Consider the following 23,855-nt stretch of genomic DNA (forward strand, 5'->3'; position numbering starts at 1 on the left):
TCTCTCTCACTTTTAAGACAATCGATCTCTCTCACTCTTTCTCGAAGTCAAAGTCTCGAAGTCTCAACACAATCGATTGCTTCTTCTCCTAAGAAGCAGAATTGAAAGGAACCACGATCGATCTCTCTCACTCTTTCTCGAAGTCTCAAAGTCTCAACACAATCGATTGCTTCTTCTCCTATGAAGCAGAACCGATAGCAGCCACACTAGACAGATTCAAAACTGAATAAAAAATAATAATAAATAAATAATAAAAAAACCAGCTTCGATTGCTTCTTCTCCAAGTACAGTTTCTTTCCTTTCTTCTATAGAATCGAAAGGAATAAGAGGACCTACAGCCCTGATACCATGTTATTTTGAGAAAGAATAAGGTGAGGAATGAGGGAGAGGAGAGGATGGAAGCCACGATTTAGTTGTGGAGGCTTATCTTTCTTGTGAGCACTCCTCAAAGTAACTTTTCTATTTATAGGCTAATTTACAAGTCTATTCTATATAGAAAAGCATAAACCTATTTCAATTGGTATAAAACTCTTAATTCCTACCACTCTTTCCTATCGAGAGTTAGTGCAAAGTACTTACTCTCGATGGATCAATCCCTTCCTAAATTGCCCTTTTCTAACAATAATAACCACTTCTAAGGCCCAATTTAGAAAAGATCTTAGCCCCAGATAGCATGTCTAACATGTCATCAAGCCGCGGTATAGGAAACCTATACTTGACTATAATATTGTTGACTGCTCTACTGTCCACACACATGCGCCATGAGCCATCCTTCTTTGGAGTCAATAATGCTAGTACAACACATGGACTTAACTCTCCTGAATAAATCCTTTATTTAGCAACTCATTCACCTATCTTTTGAGTTCATTGTGCTCTGTTGAGCTAAGGCAACAAACCGGAAGGTTTGGTAACACCGAACCCGGTACCAAATCAATGGCATGTTGAATACCGCACATAGGAGGTAGCTCATTAGGCAACTCATCAAGAACCAAATCAAAAAAATCAGAATGTAACTCTTTGATGGGTGGAGGGAATGTCACCTTAGGTTGAGGGGTAACTTCTTTCGTAACAAGAGCCAATACCAGCCCTGTGTTATGGCTAGCGTGAATGAACTCCTGGTGTTCAAGCTTTACCTTTTGAGAGTCACCAACATGCTTATTGAATGTAGGTTGTTCTCCAGTGAAATAACTCCGTACGTGCTCTTCGAGGGTTGGTAGCACAACTGAAATCCTTTGGGGCCCTCTCCTTGTATTCATCCGGGTAGGAGAGTTGGCTATAAAGTGAGTTGGCTTAGAATCCTCACCAAGTGGAGGGTGTGGAGCATGAGTAGAGGCAACAACTCTAGCCTCCATTGCTGAGAACCTCTCTTCCACTTGTTTGTGGCTTGCAGTGATTTGGTTGCTCAATTGTTGCAACATCCCCATCATTGTTGCCATAAGGTCAGTATCCAATCCAAAATTTCACTCCCTGTCATGGCTCTAATACCAAATAATGTAATATTGTATTTGATTGATCAAAACAATAGCCAGATAGAACTTTTCACAGGGAATAAAGTTCAGATTTGAAGGACTTAAGATGAAACAGAATTTAAATGTGAAAGAGGGCTGAAACTAGAGTGGTATTATAAGGATAATAACATAACAATACGGACTGAATAGATCTTCAAACATGGGCAGAACTATGATAAAGAAATTGAAAGGACACTATGAAGGAATTGAGAATAAAAATGTAACACCCGGACTTCACACCACAAGGTGGATCGATTGGATCGAACACCAACCTACCTTGATCAAACACAAGGAGTCTGCATAGAGAAGGAATGCTAACAAAGCAATTTGATTTCAATGTATGAGTTGTATCTTCACCTTTTACATAAGTCTCTTTATATAGCATTCTAAAGAGACATAAACATTAATGATAACATTCAACCACTAGCTAACACCATTTACCTATTAATAACTCAACTACTACCTAACTCTTGACAAAGGAAAACTCCTTTAACAATGATTTCTTTTATTTTCAAACCATAGCCCCTTTTATTGATTTTTCAAAAACTAGACTTGGGCTTAGGTCTAGATTATAAAGTTCAACTTATGTGAGCTAACTTTAACCCACTAAAATAGTCCTAGCCCATAAAAGCCATGGGCTGATTCAGGTGATAGCTTTAGGCCTTTGATGGGCTTGATCAAATGGGCTTCTTCTTTCTTAAATATGTCTTTAATTCTGCATCATTGGGGTCTTATGTGATCGGCGTATTCCATTAAAGCTTAAAGGAAAATTTTATAGGACCGTTGTTCGACCAGCTATGATGTACGGTGCAGAGTGTTGGGCTGTTAAAAAGAATCATATAGATAAACTCAGCGTAACAGAAATGAGGATGCTAAGATGGATGAGTGGCAAAACTAGGATAGATAAAATAAGAAATGATTATATTAAAGCTGGTCTGGGAGTTGCTCCCATAAGTGATAAGCTTCGAGAAAGTCGTTTGAGGTGGCACGGCCACGTTCAACGGAGACCTATAAATGCTCCTATACGGAGAAGTGATATAATTCATATTGAAGGACTAGAAGAGCTAGGGGTAGACCTAAGATAACCTTAGGAGAAGTGGTGAGAAAGGATATGTATAGCTTAGGCCTTGTATCTAGCATAGCCTCGAACAGAACTGATTAGAGAGCAAGAATCCATGTAGCCGATCCCATTTAGTTGGGACAAGGCTTATCGTTGTTGTTGTTGTTATTATTAGAGGAGGAACGAAAAAAAAAACCATGGGTGCAATCCAACTAGTCAACGAAGACCTTCGACCGCAACAAACACGCTTGATGTCAGTCCTTTAAGCCCTTCGTATGTCTTGGTTTGATTTTTCCAGGGCAGTCAGTTGTTTTTTGGGTCGATGTATCCTCTGACGCATGAGCTACAAAAACAAAGTCTTGTCGAGCTATTAGGGTCTACAGCTGACTGATAGAGAAGCAAAGATGAGGGCGGCTTGATTGTTGTTTTCATCAGTCGGATACAGTCGATTATTAGGTGAACTCCAGCAATATTCATTATATTTTTCCCGCAATCAGACTCAAAGCAAATAAATCTAAAACCTTTTATTTATCTGCTTCTCCTTTAGGTTTCATAAAAATAAAAAAGAATCTGCAAAAGAGGTTGTGATATAACTAGGGTTAGGGGTATTTTATTGATTTGCCTAAACTTAGGGTTTTCCCAAGAAATTCCAGCAATTAAAGGTAGAAAAAATTATGGATTACCTAGTGTAGGTAGAAAGAAACTAAATAATTTTGGATGGTTTAAGGGATGTCCATGGATCAATACAAAATTATGTAGAAAGGGCTTTGGAGAAAAGGGAAAGTTAGGGTTTGGTCAAAACCCAAGATGGGATAGTTTACTAGGAAGTAGGATAGCCAAAATAATAATAGGTAAACTAGGAAAGGTAAAACCTACGGTTGGGGTGTCAAGGGGTTTAGGGATAATTATAGGGAAAGGGAAGGGAAGGTAAAATTGGATTATTTCTATCTCCATTGGAATGGGGAAAATTAGGGAAACAATCCAACGATTTGAAGGTGTTGGGCAATCTTTCTTCTCTTTTCCTTCTTTTCTTTCTTTTTCTTTATTATTTTCTGTTTCAGATCTGCTGTAAGCCAAAGGAAGGGTGGGGAGGGGCCTAGGTGTTGCCGCAAGGGTGGGGATGGTTTCTTGGCTGCTGCCAAGGTGGGGCAGGGGCTCGTGATGGGAGGGTAGGGGTTTTCTTGGACTGCAGGAATGGGACAGTAGGTTCTTGGAGATTCTTGGGATTTTCTTGATGTTTCTTGTTTACAGGATCTGGACGAAACAAGTGGCTGGACTTCTTGCTGGAATCCCAGGACATGGCTTGCAGGCTTGAAGAACTGACTGCCATTGATGGGAGATTGCTTGATCTTGAAGAAACTCGAAGGAAGAAGCTGAATATCGAAGAACTTATTCAAAACCCGCCAAGGCCCCTTCGAATCAGAAACCCGGGTCCTTACTCGATAACTTTTTATTCAATAATCCAGACTGCCAATAACATAACATAACATAAAGACGCTATTTACAGCCTGAAAATAAAAGACTCTGACTCAACTTGAAACTCCTAAACAAATAAGGATCCAATTACATCTTGGACTGGACTCTTAATGATAAAACATCTCCTAACAAATAAGATAAGGATTCTTATCTTAAGTAACTAATTTTCACTCACTTAGGAATCATTCAAAAACAACTTAAGCTCCAAATAAAACTCTCCAAACAAGACCAAACTCAATTCAAACTGCAAAATTCGACTCAAATAAAATTCTGAAAAATTCTAGAATTAATCCCAAAATAAAAATAAGGCTAAATTGCCCAAAATAGCCCCCTAAAGGAGTTCGGCCGGCTTAGGTTGGTTTCTTGAAACCATCCTTCGGGCCCCACCTGAGTTTTTGGCCAGGGGTCCTTGTGTTCACATCAAGTTAAAGGCGGTGACATCATATGTTACTTTTTCAAAACCAAGAAAAAGTAAAGAATTCTATTTGGTTGTCAAACATCATCCCTCATCATCAAAGAAAAAACAAATATACAACGTGGGTGGTGACGTCATCTGTTACTTTTTCAAAACCAAAAAAAAAAAAGGAAAAAGAATTTTGTTCAATGAAGGTAGTGACACCTCTTGGTGTGAACACGGGTGACCCCCATAATTGGGCGCAAAACTCAGACCAAAGAAGGCCAATCCAAAGCTGGCCGAATCCCACTCAAGGACATTTTGGTCATTTTTCAGGCCTTTTAGGGCTCATTATGTGTCTAGATTGAATTCCCTAGATCCAAGGGTAATGAATCTAATTTTTTTTTTTATTAGGGTCAATAAATTTTGAGTTACAAAGATTATAAGTCCATGATAAGTTAGTTTTGGATAACATAAGATTCCTTATCCAAGGGGGTTCTTATCTCTTAGGAGTTTGTTTAGTTTTGCAAGTTCTATTTTGAATTAAAGTTGTTGCTTTAGTCCTAAGTTATCTTAATTAGCATATGCTTTTAAAGATAACTTAAATTGTGTTAGTAAGATTCCAATCCTAGGGTTGTGGCCTTGCAGTAATTTGATTTCGTTTTGAGTGTTTTGGTCTAGAGTTGGGATCCTCATCTCTTAGGGATTCCCTACACCCCAATTAGAGTCTTTTCATTCTAAGGCTATAAATAGCCCATTCATGCAATGTAATATAAAATTTGACTGTCTATTGCCAAGGTGTGGCAGGTTCCTCTGGAGGGGATCCTGCGGTTGTTTAATATTTGCGTTCTTCAAGCTTTAGCATTCAAGTTCTCCAACTCCAGCAAGCTTCTTCAACCTTCAAGCAATCATCTAGCGATTGGAAACCCTTTCCCCCTCTTCCTCATGGCAGCCACGTCCTACACCCCCTAGGAAACCCTGATTCCCAGCCTTGTCCCAAACCCCTTTCACCTCCATTAGGATCACACGGAACCCTAGGACCAAACCCTACTGCTATCTCCCTCAATTCAGTCCTACCTCCCTCAGTCTAGAAAACCTGCACTTCATCTTCTACCTTGGTATTCTGCAAGAATCTTAAAATCCCAGAAATCTGACTTTGTTAAGTTCTGTTCAATCAAATCCCATTCTAGTTGAAAGGACAGCACCGCAAGGACTAGCATATTTCCACCCTAGCCAAATCCATCCAAACTCTAGTTTGACTATTGAACTCGAATTTCAAAATCTGGAATTCTGATTACAATAGAATTCAGATATGGATTTAGTCTCAGCAGGCCCTAAGCTATCCTAGAAACCCTAAAACCTTCCCCCTTTTGCTAGAAATTCCTGGGCAAACCCCAAGTCTAGTGAAATTACTAAAATACCCCTAACCCTAGACCTGGTTTCCATCACTTCTGCTTCTTCAGTAGAATTTTTGGCAGCTTTGGTTGTGACCTTGCTCATCGTATTGGTCCAATTGGTCCCTATTGGACAATAGCTAGTTAAATCTCTTATCAGGCTTGTGCAAAAATTGGTCTTCTTTATACATGAAGATCCACCCTTTCCTTGGGAATCTTCCCTTTGGAGACCAAACCTTACAGCTGACCTTAAGTTTTATTTTTCCTGTTGTACCCTAACAGTTGTTATCCCATTACAATCTACTTAGGGTTGCAGCTCTACCCTAATTGTTCCCCAAATAGTCAATAGGGTTAGCTACACTGAAGTTGGGAAAAAGATAACTACATCAGAATCAACTACAACCACAGACCCGGCCAACGCTTCTAAGTCAAACTGGTAATACTAAAGAGGCACCAAAGAAGTTATTAATTGAGAACATTGTGAGAAAGTGTGGTTACAAAAGGTTAAGTGTTGAAAATTGCTCAGGATGCCCGTAAAATTTGAAGTAAAAAGAAAAGCTTGTCATGGAAAGAACATGGGAAAGACTTAGGCCAATCAAACTGAAACTAACTCTACAACTTCCACTGGAACTGACATGTTCTCAAGACTCTCCAATGAGGAACTACAAGCTCTCCGTCGGTTAGTACAAGTTTCCCCCACTACCATTACATCTACGACAACCTCTGCTACTTCTTTATAAAGCCCACGCAGGTAATTCTACCCTACCCTTTTGTGATTTAACTGTATCTATCCCCTGGGTTATAGATTATGGAGCTATCGTTCGCAAGACATTGCACCCACTCAGTTCCATCAATACACCCCTTTGTCAGGAAAAGATGCAATCTGTGTGGCAAATCAATCCCTCTCTTCCATCTTTGAGAAAGGGACCATACACTGCTTTTCCACCTTAACACTGTCTTCTGCTTCGTGCATTCCTTCATTTTCTACTAATCTCTTATCTATTAGAAGTCTTGCTAAGGATTTAAACTGCAGAGTTACTTTTTTTCCTCCCTGTTGTGTTGTTTAAATCTTATGATAGAGAAGATGATTAGACATAGTAAGGTATAGAATGGCCTCCACTTACTCAACAATACGGCTCCTACTGCTGCAACCTCTTTACCAACACCACAAATTCACTCTGCTCCTCAAATATTCACCATCTCCATCAAAGGCTTGGTCATCCTCCAGCTAAAACCTTGTTTTCCCTTTTTCCCAATTTCGTTAAGCACTATAATAAAGACAAATATTTGTGAAGCGTGTATTTATGCTAACCAAACACACTACTTGTTCACCATCTGATAAAAAAGGTGACCATCCCTTTGATTTAGTTCATTCTAATAGATGGAGCCCTACTCGTACTTCTATTTCTGGCTTCTAGTGGTTGTAACGTTCATTAACTGTCACACGCATGTCACTTGAGTGTATCTAATGCGACATAAGAGTGAAGTCTCCCAATGCTTCTAAGTATTCCACAAAATGATACAGACTCAGTTTGATAGCAAGATAAGAGCACTTCGCACTGAGAATGGCAAAGAATATTTGGAGCATACTTTTCGAGCACATATAGCAGATTATGGTACTCTCCATTAGACCAGCTATGTTGATACCCAAGCTCAGAATGGCATGGCGGAAAGAAAAAAAATGGGCAATTGTTAGAAGTCGCTCATGCTTTAATGTAATGTTCCATCCCAATATTGAAGTGATGTGTTCTGACCACCGCCTATCTAATCAACTGGATGCCCTCTCACATTCTTGATTTCCAATCCTCTAGAGCTGTCTTCCTTGGAAAGAACCCTTTTTTAGTACCTCCAACGGTATTTTGGTTGTCACTGCTATGTTAGCAATCATCACTGTCCTGTCAAGCTTGATCCACAAAATATCAAATGTATCTTCGCAGGTTACTCTCCTTGACAAAAAGGCTACCGCTGTTATCATCCTCCATCCCATAAGCATTTTGATTCCATGGATGTTCCTACTATACCCCCAACACCTCTTTAGGGGGAGAATACTTCTAGAGAATATGTGTCGACCGACCTAGACATTTTCTCCACAATTGAAAATGACATGGAACAATAACCAAAAGAATATGAGATGGAACAACAATAACAACCATCAACACCACCAACAGAACCACTAAACATATATATATATATATAGTGAGGGGAAGCCATAGGCTCCTAAGGATACCTTACAGACATGATGGCAAGAGACCATTCTCAAAGTACCCTTACCATTACAATAATCTTGCCAGCACCAGATCCTGGATCTCCACCTACTTCACGTCCTCCCGATAAGGATCCTTCTCTTGAACTACCTATAGCCTTTAGAAAAGTGGCAAGAGGTTTATGCAAATCCTAAGTGGAAGGCAGCAATTTCGAAGAAATGAAAGCACTTGACAAAAACTGTTGGATTCTATTAGGAGTCTAATAAGAGTTTGTATAGGAGTTAAATTAGAGTTTGCATTCATGTAAAATTCTATTCTTTGTAATAGTCTACTTTCCACTTAATTATAAATAGAGGGCTTTAGATCATGGATCAATAAGCCATTCACCACAATCGTTTCTTTCAACAAAAACGGGACTTGAGAGCTTGTAGCTCTTCTTCCAAGCAAGAGACATGCTGGTTGCAGATGGGTGTTTGTAGTGAAGTAGAACAATGATGATCTGTTGACCCATATAAAGCCAGGTTCTTAGCCAAGGGATTCACCCAAACCTTTTGGATCGATTATCAGGAGAACTTTGCACCTCTTATAGCACGAAACATAGTCAGAGTATTACTTGCATGTGTCGTCAACCTGAGATGGGATTTTTAGCAGTTAGATGTGAAGAATGCCTTCTTACTTGGAGAACTAGAAGAAGAAGTCTACACGAAATTTCTTCTTGGCTTCTCTAATGAAAAAACACAAAAATTTGCTGACTTTGATAAGCATTGAATGGGTTAAAACAATCTCCCTCAGCTTGGTTCGATAGGTTCCATAAAGCAATGTTGTTAGTCGAGTACAAACAAAGCAAAGTTGATCACACACTTTTCATCAATAGAACAAGACCTAAAGTAATCATCCTTATTTGTCGATGTTGATGATATAGTTGTGACAAGTAATGACGACAAAGAAATACTCAAATTAAAGAAATTTTTGACTCAGGAATCTGAAATAAAAAATAAAGGAGAACTGAGGTGCTTTCTAGGGATTAACGTTTCTCATTCAGCTAAAGGTATATTTTTATAAAAAAGAAAGTATGTCTTAGACTTATTATATGAAACAAGCCTCCTAGGCTGTCATTCAAGTGATACTCCTCTAAAAGTTGGGACCAAACTAGAGGAAAAACGAGAACCTATTAATAAAGGCCGGTATCAGCGACTAGTGGAAAAACTAATCTACTTATCTTATACATAAGCTAACAGTGTTGCTACTATTGGTATTGCAAGTCAATTCATACATGATCCGCATTCCAATCATATGTCTGATGTGTTCCAAATTCTTCACTATTTGAAATCTACTCCTGGCAAAGGTGTTCTCCTATCCCCATGTGATCATCTTCAAGTTGAAGCTTATACTAATTCAAATTGAGGAAGCTCACATGATTGAAAGTCCACATCGGGGTACTGTACCTTCATAGGTAGAAATTTGGTTACTTGGCAAACCAAGAAGCAGAATGTTGTTGCAAGATCTAGTGCTGAAGCATAATTTCATGCTCAAGGGATTTGTGAGTGGTTATGGTTACGTAGTCTTCTTAAAAATCTAGGGGTACCAGCTCCCCTTCCCATGATGCTCTATCGTGACAACAAAGTTGCCATAAGCATTGTCTATTACCCAATATAGCAGGATAGGACAAAGCATGTGGAGATTGACAAGCAATTTATAAAAGAAAAGCTTGAAAGTGCTATCATCTGTATGCCATTTGTGAAGTCTAACAATCAAGTAGCAAATGTCTTCACCAAAAAGAAAATGAAATGTATTTATCCATTCTTTTCAATAAGAAATCCTTCTTCTATTTCAATTATAACCACAATTATGTGTATACGTATACCCTAGAACAGAAATTGTTACACAAATACCTAACCAGGTATCTTATCTATATATAAATATTAATTAGTGTGCTTAAATTTTTATTGAATTCAATATGAATATATTATATTGAATATAAAATAGAAATTATAATATAGCACGACCTGTGTTGTTCCGAGTAGAACTGCGATAAAAGAGGAAATATGCAGATAGCTATATCTACATGTGTTTAATAAATACAACCCTTCATACACACTTCAATTGTATTCTACGAATTCTACTAAACAAATGGGTGTTTCATCCCATCTTGACCAAGTTGGCATGTGTCATATTCATGCCCTAACTTGACAAGGAGTGTCATGAGGGACTTGAACCAATGCAAGTAATTTGGAGAGTCCTAATCGAATTAGGACTTGCCTCTCTATCCTTTTAGGACTTTTATGTCTTTCATCCTAAACTATTTTGTACTCCTATTTCTTCTCTCGATTAGTTCTAAGCTATGAGTTGTAAATCTATAAGTACCCTATTAGCGTGAATGAATGATATTATCTTTCGAGTGCAATATTCTCAGTTTACAACAAGAATAACCAATAGCAGCATTGGACCTATGGTTGATTGAGATCACCTAAACAACCTCAATTAGACTCAAAAAAATTTGAACAAAGAACCAAGGAAGAAAATTCGACCGAAACAGGAATTTCAATCTTGCAAAAGGCCGAAATTTCGACGTTTGATCGAAATTTTGATCGAAACTGGACACTTCTAAAAATTGGAACTTCAATTTCAGGCCTCATATGGACTCAAAATGATTTGGATTCTTGCATACTACCTATTTCAAGCATAATAAACACAATGGAACTAGTATTTTGTAAAAAAAAAAACATTAAAAATTTATCATTCAAGTATACAAACAAATGACTGGTTCCGACAAGTGCAAATTGTATTGCATACATGCATAGAATCAACAACATACATAAATTGTTTGGTAGAATAGTTACATATACAACAAGTCAACAAAATAAAATGACCAACTAGATCAAGTGATGGTGTCTCAAATATATTAAGCTGAAGCCTATATATCATACATACATAAAATAAAAATACATAATTTTAGAAAATATATTAAAATAAAAAAATGAAAAAATGATAGCAAATAATAAAAAGATAAGTTTAACAAAACTCAATCATAGATCATAGTCCTAGGCTAAACATATATTAATTTCAAGGCAATACAAGATCATTTAAGGCATGAACAAAACAAAAATAAAAAAAGGGGAAGTTTGGAACTGTTGGGTGTGGCTCATGCTTCACATTCTATTGTTGCTAGAGTTTCCTTTGTAGCTGTTGTGTCTTAGGAGGTGTTTGGAGGCAAAAAAATGACCAACAAGTGGTGTTTGAAGGCAAAGAGTAGTGGAAATTAGGTGAAAATGGGATAGAAATCAACAAAAACTGAGGAAAAACAAGTTGGAATGCTAAAATGTCGAAATTTTGGTCAAAATTGTCGAAATCTCCAAAATTTCGATCGAAATTTGACACTTTTCCGAAATAATTGGAATTTTGTTTTGTTTTTTAAAAATGCAGACATTTTGACCGAAATTTCAACAATTTCGGTCGAAATTTCTTCTATGCAAAGAACTCTGGTGGCATGACAAACTCAATGTGCACAATGTCGAAAACAACAATGTCCATGTGGTCTTTCTCCAGTTGTGTCTTCAATCTTCTCTACTTCAAATAGGAACTCTTTAAGTTCTTTTTTATTGCTCAATATCTTATCAATATTTTCTACAACCAGCTTATCAACTATAGAACCAGTTCCACATTATCCATTGCCTCAACTTTACATACTTCAAATTCTTTAATGCAAGCTCAACATTTGAAACATTAAGAGCCGACTCTTCCTTGATGATAGAAATTCCAGGAACTTCAACAGTAAGCTCACAGATGCCATTGTTATCATCTACCATGTTTTTGGTTTTCTACTTCAAGGGTAGCATAAAAAGCTCATTCATCTCCAAGTTGTGGTTCACATGCCATCGTCTCTGGATTGGACTCATATTGGTCACTAACTTTGCATTGCCTCTTTGTAGGCAAAATTTTGCATAGTGACCATCACCTGGCTATGGAGTGAATCTTCATGGAGCAGCATTGAGCAGATGTTCAACGTCCATAGCCTTCTCAACAATCATTTAAATTGATAATCTGGACTATACCCCTTGTCTCTAATATCAGCCCCCAATCTCAATTTTAGAGGGGATATGAGTAGCTCATCTTCACCATTATAGTCAGTCTGACATAGCGAATCATTGAATCTACTAGCTATCCTTCAACTGTCAACACACCTATCGAGAGTGCTGATATGTGCTGCTATTGTGGGCAGATGGAGGGAAGACTAGAAAAATTAGAAGAGCACAAACTGAGGAGGGAGTGCTAACTCTCAGAAGTCTAAAACCTCTCACATAGAAGTACTAAAACAAATACAAGAGTACAAATTAAAACTGAAATAAAATACTTATTTAAATCCATCTCTTGTTGGGCCAAACTCCATTGACTGACTTTCTGGGTTGGACTGGAACCGATTGAACCCATCTGATAATGCATCAACACTCTCAGTGATGAGAAAAAATCGTGACAGTATCAGTACCATATCATTGGCATCTACAAACACTGACTTTAATGTGGAGACGAGCCAAAGCATCTTAGGGTCAATCGGCTTATAGTCTTTATCCAATGATGTCTCTTCATTGGGAATCTTTCACATGGGCTTTGACAACCAAAATCTGACAGTCAAATAATTCTTCAATTCTAACTTTGATCAAACCATGCAAATCAATTTGCCTGTTGCTTTTGTCGACTTCAATTTCTTCTACATCTGATTCATCTTCTGAGTATTGTAACATGCGTGACATTCGTATAATAGAAATTAGTATTAATATCAGCAAGCTCCCAAAGACCTGTTGTCATGTTAGAAAAGTCTTCTTGCATTGGGGCACTTAAGGATGAAGAAGGCAGATACTTTTCTTTTAGAATATCAGTCATGGCATCCCATGAGGTTGGTTCCAGACTTCCATGTAATGGAGAGTAAATCTCCCATCATGTGCTTGTCACCAAACTTTGGTTCCCTCAATGGGTTTGGTACTGACTAGTTGCATCTTTCAATCCTCAAATAATGGAAACCATGTTAATAATCATTTAGAGCATTCAACCAATCACGGAAAGCGATGTAGAACATGTTTCACAATATGTTCCTCTATATCAAACTTCACATTATGCTTGTCATTTTAGTGTCACGGTAGCTGTATATCCTTCATCATCTTCAAAGTCATCATGAAGGGATGTAGGAATATTTATTCATCCTAGGTGTAGGATAATGTTGAGCTGATCATTGAGATGCCTATGGCTTGAAGAACAGAGATACTCTTCTTCAAGATGTCATGGCATCCCATGTGGTTGGTTCCATGGAACAGAAAATCTCCCATCATGTGTCGCAGCTGTCGCCACCAACCTTTAGCTCCTCAAATGAGTTTAGTATTGACTACCTGCATCGTTTGATCCTCATATAATTTAAACCAATTCAAACTCTCATCTAGAGCATTCAACCAATAATGGAAAGCAATGGGACTGTGCATCTCATCATACTCCTTGAAATCAAACTTCACCTTACGCACGTCATTTCAGTGTAGTGGTAGCCATGATGTAAATTGTCATCTTTGTTGTCTTGAAAGTCATCACAAATGGCTGTTGGATTTTTTTTTATTAATGCTTGGTGTAGGCGGATAGTGTTGAGCTGATCATTGAGAAGTCTATGCTAAAAAAGAGGTAGATACGTTTTTTTGAGAATATCTTTCATGGACTCCCATGTGTTAGGTTCCATGCAACAGTAAGTTAATCTCCAATCATGAGCTTGCCACCAATATTTTGGCTCATCCAATGAGTCTGGCACTTATTAGTTGCATCTTTCAATCCTCAAATAATTGAAACCATTTCAACTAATCATCTGGAGCAATTCACCAATCACGGAGAGCAATGGAATCGTGCTTCCCATTATATTCCCTGACATAAAACTTCACTTTATGCCTTTCGCCTCAGTATTGTGGTAGCCATAGTATTCTTCATCATCTTCAAAGTCATCATGAATGGCTGCTGAAAGCCTGAAATATTTCTTCATGTTTCACATCGAGGTGGTCAAGGGCTAAGAATCAAGTGGATTGTCACCCTCACATTGATTCCTCTGTCAGCTTTTTGATCTCCCAATCCATGGAAACGTTCTTCATAGATATTTGCTAAACATCAAGTAAAACGTATTAGGAGCTTGACTGGAAGCTTGCCTTGCACTTTCCTCCATTTCTCTAATACCAACCAATCTAAAACTATAACTAGAGTGGGTCTAACCTCCAGTAGAATAATAAAGAATACAATGGATGTCAAATTCGGAGGAGACTAAATGATCTCAAATTGCTAACCAGTAACCACAAGTAAACAAAAACAAGTAAATAATAGTATCCTTCAAAGCAGATACCTTTGGGCTTTGGAACCCTAACTTCTTTGAAAACCAATGGTAGGGTTATTCTGCTGATTCGGTTCTCAACTTGATGGAGACATACCCAGGCAGCAATGGTCTTGATGTAAAAATCTTCAAGAAATCAATGCGACAATCAGTTGACAGAAATCCCAGAACTTTTCAGCACTATTGAACTCAATTTGAGTAAAACTAGGGTTTGGAATCAAGTGCTGATGGAAGGGAATGGGCATCTCACCCAAAGTCAAAAGTAGAAAATGCTCAGCTGATAAACATTCCACAGTAGGGAATGATGATGGGTTGCAGTAGAACATTGAAATAACAATAAATTTGAATAAGTAACCAAGGAGATAAGGATCACTCTAGCCAAACCAACTTAGTTGGGATACGGTTATGGTTTTCATTGTTGTTTGTTTGAGATAAGGATCAAGCCAGCCCGTAGAATAATATCACACTTAGGTCAAGTAGTGATAGAGGTGAAGGGATGATATACTCCAAATTTCAGCCAATTCTGGTAAACAAAAACCAAGGTTAACACCAAAAAATAAAAAAATAAAAAACTAAGATACAAAGGTAACTCTAAATTAGAAGGTGATGGAACATCATGCAAACCAGCACTGAGGTTGCACTACATGGTAAGCCGGACCAAATATCAGCCTTGACAAGATCCAGAAGGGGAGGTCTGATTTTGTCTGCAAAAAACTCCAGCCAAAATTATGAGTTGGAGTTAGGACAGGGTGGCCTTCCTGGGAGACCGATTAAAGCCTCCAAAGGCCTGCGACAGCAGATATCAGACTCCAAAGAAAAGCTGGACCATATAGTGACAGGTGGAGAGAAATCTACAAAGTTTTGTTCAATCCTCCTTTTGATAGTGATCAAAGCAGTTAACGCTTGGTAGGACAGCAACTCCAGGCTTCAAAAGTGGATGATTGCAGCAACACAACAAGGAATATCAAACAAGGAAGGAGGAGAGGAAAGGGATAAGGAGAACATCTTTGCACAAAGCAGTTTTCTCTTCAACTTGATAAATCGTGGGAAGCCTCTAAGGATGAGGGCCGTGACACATTAATAGAAGGCCAAACTTGCTCCTCAAGTTACAATCAATATAGAAACTGACTTGACTGGAAAATAGAACCCAAACTAAGAATTGTAAACATAGCATGCCCACATTTCTTAAATATATAGCCAAAAGATAGAAAGAAGTAAATAAACTATGCCTATGGCAAAGGAAGAAACCAATTAAACTCTTATATCCCTCACATATAATCAAAACTGGTACTACACTTCTAAATAAGTTCTAACATGATATGCTTTTCAGCCCACAGGGTCTTCTCTTAATATTCCGCATTTCCGTGAAGGCAAAATAATGGAATGTGACACTTTTCATGTAAACGGTAAGATGGAACAGTGTTTGGCCTCTCTTTTTCATGTTTTGTACTGCATCGAGTTTTCTCACCTAACCTATCTCAGGATTTTCACAAAGGCTCTAGCCAATAATTCATTAATCAAATTCATGTACAACGATGCTGAACCCCTTTACAATCTTATATAATAAGACCAGAAAATAACTTTAGACACTAAAAATGAAAGAAATAACTCAAACTTTAACTAATGAAGTAACCTAACCTAACCTAACTAGGAAGGTGAAATAATGAGGAAAATAAACTCAAAAGCAGACTCTAACCAAGCTGATGAAGTAAATTCAGTTTTTCCTCACTTCTTCCCATATCCTAGGCTTGTTAGATAGGCCAATTACAGATCACATCCTATTATATTGGGACAGTTTTGGATAGTATCCTATCGGTTTTCAGAAGGCTTTAGTCGGATTCGAATGATATTCGAATGGTTTTTTTTTCTATACAGAAAAATTCTTCGAAATGGGTGTGAATATAGACTGAATACCATTTTTCAACTACCCCCTTGATAACTTTACCATCTTATTTGTGAGGAATAGGTATAAAATTTAAGAATTTATCAACTTCCTTTTTTTCTACTTTTTAGTCCTTTTGGAATAGAAAATGTAGAAAAAAATTGACATAGCTTAAGTTAAAAATTTATAAAAACAAGAAAATAAATCCAACAAAGTAACATAATCGGATAACTTAATTGGTCAAGTAATAAGCAGTCAGAAAGTGGTGTTACCACATCTGCATCTTATTAGTAACTGGAAAGATTTAGACAACCGTAAATGGATACGAATGTGAATTCAGAAGCAAATCTTGGTTATCCATTTACAGCCTACATTCAATACATCTATATAACCCATCCTAAGGCTCCTTTCTGTTAAGATAAACTCTCTAAGTGACTTATCTGTATCACATGTTCTCCACAATGCCTAGCCAGCAAAATCTGCATTTTCATATCCCATGTTCCACCATATAATTCTAGGGCATCAATCCCCCTTTTTTCTTCCTTCTTGAGACAAACACATTAAGTAGTAACATGTTATGTCATTTGGCACTCCCTTAGGATTCTTCTTCGCTAATTTGATCCGTTTTATACACCAAAAAAATGTGTAATCCACTTGAAATATTACCAATGTTTTTCCTTTTTGTGGGTTGGGGCGGTAGCTGGTGTTTGCAAAATAAAAATAACCGCAAGCGCTTGATATCGTGTAGCTAACAGATCGATCTCAAGGAGATATGCCACTTTAGAATTTAACCTCTTAATGATAATGCGAGAGTGCAATGATTCAAATTTGTTAACTAATTAATTAAACTAAACGAGCAGTCCTAATCCATACATCTAATGCGATCAAATTGAGACTAAAGATAATACAAATATAACCAACGCCTAAATAAAATGCAGAAAGGAAATAACAAAGCAATAAAAAGAAAGGCACCAAAGAGAGGCACACGCGGACCCAGGGGAAAGGAGAACAATAAATAATTGTGAGAAAAAAATTGCAGAAAGTAAATAACAAAGCAATAAAAGGAAAAGGGAACCTTAACCAAAGAGAGGCACGACTGTAGGCATCTTTGATCAAGGACCCAGGGGGAAGGGAGAATAATAAATAAATGCTAAAATTAAATCCTAAATTAAGAATATGGAGGGGTAGATAGAAGCGGCAATGGAGGGGGGAGAGAAGATTATTGAAGAAGGTTACCTACTTACATCTTTGAACTTCAAATAATAAAAAAAAAAACTTGAACGAACGATTGGAATCTCAACCAACCCTAACAACCAGATCTAGAATGATCTAGATCTGCAATTGTTAGACCCAGAGAAAAATGAATCCTCAAACTTGAAACTTGAACTTGAAATTGCATTACATAAAAAAATTAAACCTAAACATTCAATCTAGAAATTAGAATCTCACAAAAGCAATCAAATAAAACTAGAGAAAGCCTAAATAAACTAAAGAGAAAAGAAAGCGTGCTGCTCCTAAGCTCTTAAACATGTTCTCCCTTGCTAGAGTATGCTCTCCTTTTATAGAGTTTACATGGGATATGATTCTTGACAGAATTTGAATCAAACTCAGAGTTCCTATCTGACTCAACCAAGGAGGATTTTGGAGTACTAATCAGACTGACTTAGATCCAATGCACAATTACACCGTTGGATTTGAGGAAGAAGTCATGAAGCTCTCCTCCAAAATTCAGCTTAATCGGACACCGGATGACCATTCGATGAAGGGCTTGATCGAAACTGGACAGAGACACTCAAAAATGGGATTTTTCCCTCTTCCTTCTTTGAATAGGATTCTTTTTCCTCTTTTTCCTTCTTTGATTAAGTCCCAAATAGGAAATAAAATATTGAAGCATGCAAGGACTCTTTCTCTCCATTAGGACTCTCTCAATAATATCTTTGTAGATTTGATTGATATTTTCTAATCTCAACCGTAGATCAAAATTTGCTTCTTTATCTCTAAAATATTTTGAAGTTGGGCCATAATCACATCTCTAGCCCATCATGCTCCAAATCAGGCCCATTTTCGCACTTGAGAATTTGAATGAACCACTTGACGTGTAAAATTGCATGTTTACACCCAAAACTCCAAATATTTGCTTAAATCTTAAAAAGTCCTAAAATCTGCAAAAACAACATAAAACCCAAGGTAGCTCATGCATGCTTTATGCCCTACGATTTCACACATAAATGTGTTCATCAGCTGGTTATCTTTTTTGTTGTTTTGGGTTCATATATAGTGCAAATTGCCTCTTTTGCCTCATCCTTTCACCAATCAGTATCCTTGTGGACCCTCATCTACCCCTATTGCCTAGATGAATGTTTGAAATTATGGTCGAAATAAAATCAGGTGCAATTTGCCTGAGTTTAATGATAGTTTGGCCAAACTTTCACAGTTTCATGAATGTTTTTCATTATGTTTTGGTCATTGCCTTTTGTGCAAATGCTTGGTTTTGTCATGTGAAGCTCAGGTCACGAATGACTAAGCCCCATATAACCCACAAACAAAGAAATAGCATGAAGGACAAAATTAATCAGTTTAGGGTCCGAAACAGCAAGGCTCCTAAACAGCAAGGCTCCTTCAGCTCTAGGTGTCAAGCTCTCAACAGCAAGGTCCTTCCCCTTCTTATCACTCAAGAAACAAAAGAATAAACTCAACCAAAAGTTTCATTAATCAGTTTCTATAATTTATAGGCTGAGAACAGCCTATTACATATTTATAGAGTGCTAATACTTGCTCTCCAACTTACATAAAATATAGGAACTACTAGACTTTGCTAGCCAGATATATTCTCAACAATAACAAAAGTAGAAACTCATTAGAACAAAAAATTAGAAACTACGCGAATACTAAAACAGAAACTAAAGACTTAGAAAGTAAATAAATTCAAATCAGTCACCATTCTTCCCAAAATCATGGGCCCCACAGATCCTCAAAAAGTGCTTGCAAAGTAAGACAAAATAGGCTGCGACATTGTTTACATGACAATAACGTGAACAGTGATATGGCTCTTCTAGAAGCCCAGCTAGGCAACCAATTGGCACTATGGCCCAAGGGAATGGTTCAAAAGTGAACCAGCCATATTCTTCTTAACTACTCAACTACATTTCTTGCCATACAGCTTGAGCTAGGATCTACATCATTTTAATCAAAATCTTCCATTTTTCAAGTTTTCATATGGTTTGACTAGTTTCAATTCCCAGTCGGGAAACTGCCCAGAAAACGTCAGGGTTTGTACTTTTTTTATTTTTTTAATCAAATTACTCTGTTGTCTTTGTAATCAACAATGTATAACATTTGATAAGAACAAAATTTTTGAGCTTCATGTTTATCCATTCCCCTAAAGCATATCAATCAGGAATCCAAGTCCAAACAACTATTTGGCCTTTTCTTATTTTATTTTATTTAATCCTAGGTTTGCATTATGTTCAAAAGGCTTACAACAGGGTTTGGTAGAAGTTTTGGTAACTAATTTATCCATTGGAGCTTCAAAACCAGCAGTTGGAACCTTTCAAGTTTTGATCAAAATCTTGCAGTTCCACAAAATGTTCAATCCTGAACATATGGTCGAAACCAGGCTGGAATCAATGCAAAAAGCATAACGGAACAAGAGAGTGACCCAATGGAAGGAAAATGATGTTGATGATAACACCAAGAGCATGGCTTCTAGATCATAGAAGATAAAACATTCTAGAATTGGATGGAAGTTTCTCATAGATTAGAAGAGGTTAACAACCACTTTCCAAAAGTGAACAGTAGTTTTTATCCCTGGAGGGTGAGGGTGAGGAGTTGATAGCAAAATTAATGGTTCAGGATATTTAAAACACATCTAGAAAAAGAAAATAAGTGGACGGCACTTTAAAATAATGATAATCTATATTTCTGTAATCAACTGACTTGTACCAAAATAAATTTAACAGGATAAAATGTGAAAAGTATTCAACAATAAGAAGATTGTTCAGTAACCTCTAGACTAAACTTATTCACAACTATTTTGATTGAAACTGGATGACAAAGAAAAATGTGATCACTAGACTGCTTTAGCCTCCACATAACAACCAGGTATCAATATGTTAAGGGTCATAACCTTATGCTCATTGTCAAAATGTCAGAATAGGGGTTTCTCCTTCCATAGTATCTCTGCAGTGTATCAGTTACCTTTCTAGATACATTAGCAAGCACAGGACTGATACTTCAAGAGATGCTAATCATGTCACTAGCAACTATGACCATGTTTTTACCTGGAAAGGCATCCAAGACAGTCCTGTATGGCGTCCCCTTCATTTGCATCTGTCTTCTTACTGTGTCCAGAGGGTAACACATAAGTGTTGCAAAAGTTGCTGACACCAGTCCTGTTATAAGAGATGATTCCGCTCTTTTCTGAAACTCCTCAGGCAATGATTTTTTCACCCTGGAAAACACCAACGGGTGATTCTTTTAAGTTACAAAATTTTCATTTTAATGAATTTTCCACAAACAGAACTCGGGTCAAAATAAGACATCACCAAAAGAGTAAGCTCACAAGTCAAAAATGCAAAAGTTCACAGCAATATAAGGAGCTATTCCAATAAGAGAAGGTCCAAGACCATTATAAAAGGAGGCAATTCCTTCATCTCTTAACATGTTTAATGCAACCTGAAAATGTTCACTGAAGCCCATTAATTTCACATTAAAGGTTCTTCATATGTCATGCATCATTTAAACAAAACTTACCTCAGACATTGTTTTGTACCCAGGTTCAACAGCTAACCTTAACCTCAGGACATCCAAAGGATATGTCACCTACAAAAAGAATGAGATAAGAACCTTTAGAGCTAAACTAACAAAAATAAACATACACGCTCAGACCATGCAAAACTAACAAAGCCAAACATACACTGTCAGACCCAACCACCTGCAAATGTCTACAGGTCAGGTACCCATGGATTTAAGAAAAGTAAAAGAGGCAATAGACATGCAGAAAGTTTCAAAGAATGTTGAGAAAACAAGTCTTGCACACTTTTTAAGTGGAGAAGAATGACAAATGATAAGTGTGCAGACAGATGAAAACCACCATCAACTGATCCCACCAATGAATTCCTAGGCAACGGGAAAGGCAATCTAGTAAACAATCACTGCAACCATCCAACTGGGGGCTCCTCATCAAGTCATTCCGTGTAAAACTTGACTACCTTAAAGAGCACAGAAGATTCAGACTTTACTTAAATCAGGATAAGTAATGCTTCCTTAACTAGAACTGCGATATCTACCAAAAAGGATCCATCAAATGACTTCTGATCACAATTGTGACATTCCTCTAAGACTGACAATTACTTGAACTAATCATGGCCTGAAGGCATACACTGTGACAGGTAACAAAAGGGAGGAATAACAATCAAATAGAAAATTTTCTTGGCACTCACAAAAGTAGAAGTCATCCCAGCACAAGCCCCTGCTGCAAGTCTTCCAATAATAGAGAGCTCCGTGTTTTCTCCTTTAAAAAGTTTCTATAATACAAATGACATAGATAAATCAATATCTTGGACAATACTCATTCTCAATTCATAGCATGCCCTATTAAGTTACTCTAAGGAAGATGATTTGGACTATTACCTTGTACATTTCATAAGCAAAAAGCTGCACTGCACTGTAGGGTATGATGCGTATCACCTGAAATTATTCAAGAAATGAAACGCTAAAATCAAAACAGCTACACATTCCTGATATTAAGGAAGCGGAGAATGTAAAATACCTGAGGAAGGTTGCCTTTCCAGTACCCTTTAATCCCCTCCTCCTTTCCTATTAACGTCATGGCCTAATTCAAATTCAACGAGAGATTGTTACTGAATATGAAGATGCTCTAAATAGGAGAGGACCCTGCCATCTCAAACACACACCAACTACTCTAGTCAGACAAATTTAGAATGTAAACTACCTAGGATGTTTAGAAATAGCCACAAATATCACATGAATGATTAAAATGATGGATCTCAGTTGAACCACAACAAGGGTAATTGGTTAAAAGATCAAAATGAGCTAAACATGGGAGCCTAAGGTAAGATTTAAAAGTGGAAGCCATGCCTCAGGCAGATTTTTTCCTAAATACTTCAGTTGATTAAATTCTTTCAGCCTTAACTGAAAAACACCTTTTTGTGAGAACAAAACAGATGTATCTTAAATCTAATTCAGAGCCTTTTTTTTTTAATAATGTGACTGGAGCGGATAAAACCACTTTCAGGTTCAGGTTTGAGAATACTCATATCACAATTCAAAAAGTCTAGAAATGACAAAACCATAACAAATAACATAAACAATGCAAGTTCATAAGTGTAGCTCACCTCAACGAAACCTATTCCTTTCTTAGTCATTTCTTGCCCAGCCCGCAACCCATGAGTCTGCAAATAGATAAATGCAACGCAAGTCACTTAAAAACATTTTGTAATTGAATCCAAGAAGAGGTTTAAGGTTTCCAAACGTCGCTTCAATAAAAGGAACGAAGGGGAAATGTTCCCATTGGTTTGAAATATAAAAAATTACAATCTAGCATCAGAAGCAAACTCTCTTTGACAAAATGACTAGTAAATCAGTTCCAGTAAGAACCAAATCAATATACGATAATAAATCTATTACGCATACAAAGAAATACAGACGCTTTAAATTTAGAGTACAAAGGAAAGTGACAAAATAAACCAATTAGTCACGGAAACCTTGATAAATGACGGAATCGAAATATTCTCAACCAGCAAAAGCTAACAGAACTAACAGTGCAGAAAACATTAGAACTCTTGGAATTGATACCTGCATTAGCAGCTTGACTCGATCGAGAGGGGCTGTAACAGTCTTCGCAGCAGCGCCAGCAACGGCTCCTGCAGCAAAGAGAGCTGCGTCTTTGGGTACTAAAGCAAGCAAGGCCAAAGGGTGTTTCAAAAATTGCTCTTTTGAAGGCATAAATTGATTCTTATCTCCCTTCTCCACCATAGAAACACATGCAAAAGCAGCACCAACACCACCACCACCACCACCAGCACTACCACTTTCAGTGTTCAACCTCTCCATCCATTGTTGAGAATTCTCGGAGCATTCTATGCCAGGAATCTTTCGGCAGACGAAAACCACTTCTTGTTTCATCTTCTCGTTCGAAATCGAAAGCATCAAACCCTTTGTTCCAAGAAATCAAACAAGAAGATAAGGCAACGGGGTTGTTGAAGACAACGGACGACGAGGTGAACGAGGGAAAGAAATTTATATGCTTTCCACTATATATTTTGAGAGAGGGGTAAAAATGGGAATAGTGGAAAGACATTTCGTTTCTTTGTTGGCAAATGTTGGTCACTTGTCCATTTATAAATGGTTATTTAATTAATTAATACCTAATTATATTTCTTGTTTAGTTTCATCGGAAAAAAAAATTCTATTTTAGAAATTATATCTAATTTTTTTTCATTTTTTTTTTAATTATCATGATCTAATTGAGTTGTATAACTCAGAGGATGACATTAATATTAAAAAGTAACTTTCGAGGTGGTGCTCATATTTTTTTCATTTTTCTATTAAAAAAATAGTTGTGGCATAC

General features: G+C 37.2%; 1 protein-coding gene across 1 annotated transcript in view; it reads right to left on the minus strand.

Moving 5' to 3' along the window:
- The window catches only part of LOC149008229 (putative envelope ADP,ATP carrier protein, chloroplastic), a 35,678-nt gene extending 12,179 nt beyond the window's left edge, over positions 1–23,499 (minus strand). Inside the window, exons 1-8 of the mRNA XM_089165769.1 lie at positions 23,081–23,499; positions 22,621–22,677; positions 22,035–22,097; positions 21,896–21,952; positions 21,706–21,789; positions 21,017–21,085; positions 20,826–20,938; positions 20,545–20,714 (exon numbers count right to left, since the gene is read on the minus strand). Of these exons, the coding sequence (XP_089021895.1) occupies positions 20,545–20,714; positions 20,826–20,938; positions 21,017–21,085; positions 21,706–21,789; positions 21,896–21,952; positions 22,035–22,097; positions 22,621–22,677; positions 23,081–23,434 (967 nt within the window). The 5' untranslated portion in view covers positions 23,435–23,499. The remainder of the gene's footprint in view (positions 1–20,544; positions 20,715–20,825; positions 20,939–21,016; positions 21,086–21,705; positions 21,790–21,895; positions 21,953–22,034; positions 22,098–22,620; positions 22,678–23,080) is intronic.
- Between the last annotated feature and the right edge of the window lie 356 nt (positions 23,500–23,855).

This window comes from Hakea prostrata, chromosome 8 (genome assembly GCF_041222555.1).
Source record: "Hakea prostrata isolate BN-2017 chromosome 8, UWA_Hpros_2, whole genome shotgun sequence".
Lineage (NCBI taxonomy): Eukaryota > Viridiplantae > Streptophyta > Magnoliopsida > Proteales > Proteaceae > Hakea > Hakea prostrata.